Source organism: Vigna angularis, chromosome 10 (genome assembly GCF_016808095.1).
Source record: "Vigna angularis cultivar LongXiaoDou No.4 chromosome 10, ASM1680809v1, whole genome shotgun sequence".
Taxonomy (NCBI): domain Eukaryota; kingdom Viridiplantae; phylum Streptophyta; class Magnoliopsida; order Fabales; family Fabaceae; genus Vigna; species Vigna angularis.
The window spans coordinates 2772536-2778535 of NC_068979.1; the positions used below are offsets into that span (position 1 = coordinate 2772536).

The 6000-nt window shown below is 33.1% G+C and overlaps 2 protein-coding genes across 2 annotated transcripts; both read left to right on the forward strand.

The window, feature by feature from the left end:
• The first annotated feature begins 681 nt into the window (after positions 1-681).
• On the forward strand, positions 682-2998 carry LOC108335221 (uncharacterized). The gene is made up of 2 exons (XM_017571187.2): positions 682-937; positions 2580-2998. Exons 1-2 carry the CDS (start codon positions 761-763, stop codon positions 2763-2765), a joined length of 363 nt encoding a protein of 120 aa, XP_017426676.1. The 5' UTR covers positions 682-760; the 3' UTR covers positions 2766-2998.
• A 1948-nt stretch (positions 2999-4946) lies between these two features.
• On the forward strand, positions 4947-6000 carry LOC108335575 (ethylene-responsive transcription factor ERF027). Its single transcript, XM_017571608.2, has one exon. The coding sequence runs from the start codon at positions 5277-5279 to the stop codon at positions 5799-5801; it is 525 nt and encodes a 174-aa protein (XP_017427097.1). The 5' UTR covers positions 4947-5276; the 3' UTR covers positions 5802-6000.

A 6000-nucleotide genomic window follows, 5' to 3' on the forward strand; every position in this document is an offset into this window, starting at 1 on the left:
CAATATCATTAATATTCATTAGAAAATAATATCATCCATATTAATCTACAGAACATTTACAAAATTTGAGTAGTAATTTTAGTTTATATTGTTACATTCTGAAAATATTAATTAAAAAATAATCTATATCAATATTATCTAAAAACATTCCAATGATATCAAAAGAAAAAATGTATTTAGTCTAGTTAATATTTGTAAAAAAGTAATCATATATTTTGACCAACGAAAACACTTGCATAGTGACATCATAAAAAATAATATTTATTAATGTTAATTAAAAATCGTGTTTGATAATACCGAAAAAATGATACCCTATCTTAATCAAACTGATAACATTTGGTTAAATTAAACCAACAATATCTTGATTAAAGTCAAGTTGAAGAAGAAAATATAAAAACAAAATACGTTATTTATTTTTGAGAGAAAGTAAAATATAGGAAAATTTAAATGATTTAATTTTAAGTAATGAAGTTATTCTTGTAAATTTTTATAATCTAAATTTTTTAAATTCCAAATGAAATAAAATATTTAAACAAATAGGTTGCTACAAAATCCAATAGTTTATTTGATACTCTTTCCACATAAGTATACTGTAAACACATCATTTTCTTTACATTTATATATTTGATATTTGACTTTTGATACACAAATATACTGTTTTTTTTTTACCAAAAATAAATTCAAATAAAAGTACAACAATTTTGTGTTTTGCATAGAAAGGTCTGGAGAAGGGGGAAGGGCGGCGAGAGGAAAGGGCGAGATGGCGTGGAAATGGATTGTGAGGAGGACCCCCGAATCCAAATCCTTCTTCCTTGCATTCGCCACCATATGCGGCGTCGTTCCGGGCGTCATAGGCTATGGCGTCATGCAACTCACTAACACGCGCAACGAGCAGCTCGAGACCCATCTTCGCAGAAGTGCTCGTCCCGAATCATTGGTAACTCTCTTCTTCGCCCTTCCAATCCTTTTCTTTTTATTTCTTTATGCACAAAGTTTAAACCTTTTTAGGATTAGGATTAGGATTGTTATCTTTGTTTATTCACTACTTCAAATTTAGTATATACTTTTGCGGCTGCTGGCTGGTAATTTGTCCGTTATATATTTGTAACTCATTGAGTGTGGAAAGAAGTAGCGGGAGAGGAAGCAAGGGGAAAAATAAAATCACCTGGGTGGGTTATGGCAAATGAACTGGAAGTTAATCAGTAGTAGGAGTGGAGAGAATGAAGAAGGGCATTTTCCCAAGGAAGTGGAATGAAGGAATTCTATAGGGAAATAGAGAAGAGGAGAAGCCACAAATAGTCATTTGGATCTGTTTTACATTTTTCTTTATTTCTTCTATTCCTTAGCTGATGGGTTTACCGTGAAGAGAAGCCTAGATATTTTGTATGACATTAGTATGATTGATACATCACACATATAGGGATACAAGAAACTCTTAAAAATTGGAAATATGATACGGCATATATGCACAATATTTATGGAGACACTGATCATTTCTCTTTATTCTGTAACTGTAATGCACAATTATAATTTATATCAGTGGATGACAGGGATCTCTTACAAAAACAATACTTGTGATGACAACAAAGGCCGTTGTTACATATTTGAATTTGTTGTTTTCATATTTGTTCAAAATTACATTCCTTTCCCCGATACCTTTCAGAGTGTCAAAGAAGCATCATTGGTCCTACTCAGCTAGCTATTTCCTACTATTAGCTATAGCATAACGATAGAGGGGAAACATAGATCCATGTGTAATTTTAATCCTACTCAAAATTTTGGAGCCTCATCTCAAACATCAGTCAATAAAATTGGACTATTCTCCTTGGATACATTTCTAAAACTATTATAGGTCTATCAGTATCAGATACAGGTGCAACTCCAATACTTTAGCCGCCCGGGCTTAATTAATGGGCTACCTCAATCTCTGTTTTTTATTTCTAGTGCTGTCAGGTGGTGCTTTCCATCATTCTGCCTTCTTCGATTTTTAATCCGGGCCTGTACCCTTCATGTGACCATTATGATAAATAATTGGGAAACTTCCTTGTGAACTGTTTGGCTCGGAAACAAGTCTTCAGATCTCATGGACCATGTCTGCCAAAGTCCGATATATACTTTCTTGACTTCGTGTTGACTACTTTTCCTCTCCATAACAAATTAACTATACATTAATCATATATGGAGCCTGCAGGTGTGAGGCTGTGAACTGTTCAGAACCATAGGGTGAATTGTCAATGTATCTTGGATCCCACATTTTGCATAATCTGGGATTCAACTTTCTATCCATTTAATTGTGTAGGTTTTTCTTAAAATGATACATTCTTGTGTGTATTTTCTTCACACATTTTTAATTTCGCCAATTCCTATATTTCATTTTGATAATTTTGTCATGATCATTTTAAACTTACATATGTAACCAACAAGATTTATCTTGGATTGGAATAGAAGTTCCGTTTATCTTAGAAGTTAAATAACTTGTTAAGTTGAATTAAATAATCAAGTTCGCACTTGTTTCATCGAGGTGATTTCCTTTCTTTGGTGAAAATCCTAACGAAGTAGTTTCTTTAATTACGTATCAGATGATGGGGCAAGTGAATAAAGAGAGACTGGCAGAGTACCTCGGAGAACTACAGCGGAAGGAGGATACTAATGACCGATATACTGCTGCTCTAAGAGGAGAGACTTTAACGAGGAAACCTTATGTCAGAATACAACCAATTCCAGAGCAAACAGACACCAAGGTTGACAAGGAACAGAAGAAATGAATAAGTTGCAGGTCTACACTATTGTGAATATAGATTTTTATAATTCACTACGAACTTGATACTGCTTTGTCTGCGTTTAATCGTGTTTTGTTACTGAATGTGTTTGCATAAGCACTGAACTCCTTTTCAAGTGGGTTTGGTTAGGCGGACAAGAGTGACTAGCCATACTTTATATTATTCGATTTAGACAAATTTTTCAGAGGAGATCAAATATTCTCTTTGGTGATATAAAACATTTTCCACACTTCAGGATGCTTTCGCCCTAAACTATTTTGTATTTGAGGATCAGGCTCTCCATAAACACTGTAATTCTTCCACTTGCATTCACCTGAGATAAAACAGTCCATTCATCACACCACCCTTTCTGCATAAAATATAATTCGACCGAGGCCATAGATGGATTAGTTACACACTGTTGTTATAGCCTCAGTAGCGTTGCCATTTTGACTGGCAAATTATCAATCAACTTGGACTTTGGTTATATTGGGTCTGTTTGGACTAAGCAGCCTGTTTATTCCCCTTAGAATTTAAATTTTGCATTATTATGAAATATCTATTTCGAAATGAAAACTCAAGAATATTTTAGGGTCCACAAATGAATACTATAAACCTCTATGCTCATAACATTTTAAGAAAATCGTATATTTGTAAATGATAATTACAGATAGGTTTATTGAATGAACTTGTATACACGAATTGGTTTCTGTATGTGTCCAGGCCAACCCTTTTGGATCCCACCTCTCAAGTTTTGTCAAAGGAAAAGTTAATCAGGGCTTGTGATTTAGATTATTATATATATAATTTTTTTCTCTTTATTTTTATTATATGTTTTTTTTTCAAGTTTTTTAAATATATAAGACACATGTGTGTGATCTGAAACTGATTCAAATAGTAAATTGTTTTATACTATTAAATAATGATAAACATGAATATTATTTTATAGGATAGGCTTACTAGAACAATTTCAGTCATGCTGAATCCATCATTACAAGGTTGAGGGATCAAATACAAACATTTCACATTAATAATTAATTAAATTATATTTTAGAAAATGTGACTGTTAACACATATATATATAGTAAAATAAAATATTTGTAATGATTTGATAATTATATTGGTTCATTATGTAAACTCTTTTTTTTTCTGATATCTAATGCTGTCATATGATTTTCCATGTCACTAGACAACAACGGAAAACATATTCAAGTATCACATTTAGTTGTAAATGAAGGGAATGACAATTGGACCCAGAATACCAAAAATATTATAATAGTAGTGAAACATGTGGAAACAGAATCAGACAACACTTCAGGTAGCTTGTGACTGCAACAGTAAGGACAAATATTTCATGAAGTTCTACATTAGCTAAAAGTTGTGAAATTGTATTCATATGAGAAAATCTGGATTTATACAAACTTTTTTTAAAATATATGATAAGATATTTGGATTGGTAAATAAGAGTTATATATATATATATATATATATATATATATATATATATATATATATATATATATATATATATATATATATATATATATATATAAGCAATTTAATATGTGTAAGAAATAAATAGAAAAAATGTTCAATAGTTTCACCTAATTTAGGAACGGAGGTTAATAAGAGTTTAAATATTTCTTTTACTATATGAATGTCTTTCAAGATAAAATCATTACGAAACACAGAATCCAAAACGAACAATATATGGAATGAAGAATGATTAATCTTAAATATATTACTTGACAAATTTAGGATTAAAACATTGTCTCCCACCATAAAATTGAGGTTCTAAGATGAACCATAAGTTCTCTACTGAAAATAAATAATCAATTTCAAAAAGAATATTTCTTCATTTCTAATAAATGACTTAAGATAATTTGTTGTAAAACCTCGTTATCAGTTTCATTATAAAATAAAATCTTCTTATCACCTGTGTGTATAAATCCTCTCAATCTCGGAGGAGTTTGATTATTGTGTAAAATGTGTGACCGATTTTTAAGGTTTTACCGGTGGATCGACCGTTAATTGCATAGTATCAGGAAAAGATTTCTTCCCAAACATTGTAATCGCATTAAATACATCTAGTAATCTGACTACCGTGGTCACATCTAAGTAGTTAGAGTATCTTTATATACTTTAACCTTTTTAATGTAAAAAATAATTAGAAAGAATCATCCCCTGGTCAATTTTTTAATTCATCTGACATTTATTTTCTCATCTTTTTTTTTTAATAACTATATTAATCTAAAAGTAAATTATAAAGTGTTCGATGGACTTCTCAAAATATGATGATCCTTAATAATTTGGTTTCGCCAATCTTTTTTTCATATCAAAATTATCTCATTTTTTCTTCATTTTCCCTTCTTTCCTGATCTAACCCCACTTCTGAATTAGCCCTTTTTAATTTAAGTGTGATGCATGATTTTCCTGGTGTTATATATGCAAGTTATAGTGTCCCTCCAAATATCACCTCTTACCAACAAACACCGTTAACCTTAGAACAGCACCACCATGGCTCCCTCACTCTCTTCCAAGAAGCACCCACTCTACCGAGGAATCCGTTCCCGGGGAAGAAAATGGGTCTCCGAAATCCGCGAGCCGCGCAAGGCCTCCCGCATATGGCTCGGCACCTTCCCCAAGCCGGAGATGGCCGCCGCCGCCTACGACGTCGCAGCATTGGCCTTGAAAGGCGACGGCGCTGTTCTCAACCTCCCTCACTCCGTTTCCAAGTATCAAATCCCTGCAACCAACTCTGCGGCGGATATCCGCACTGCTGCCTCCGCTGCGGCCGCAATGATGAAGGCTGAAATTGAAGCTTCCCACAACATTGCATCACAAACTGAAACTACCCACATCGATGCGACAACCTGGAGGTTTGAAAATGATTTCCTTGACGAGGAAGCCATTTTCGGCATGCCAAGTCTTCTGGTTGACATGGCCGGAGGAATGCTTCTGTCGCCGCCCAGAATGAGCCCGCCACCGTCCGATAACTCGCCGGAGAAACAAGCTGCAGAGACTTTGTGGAGTTATTTTTGACTTACGAACTTCAGAAAACCTGTGTAAATTGAGAACAAGGGCATGCTACTCTTTTTGCATGTCTACTGTTCTACTAAAGATGTTTCATAAATGTTTTGATTAAGGTTTTTTAAAATCAATGTATGCTAATATTTTTAAGGACAATGAGATTTTAATAATTTTTTTACGTGTGATTATTTCATTGGTTTGTATATTTGAA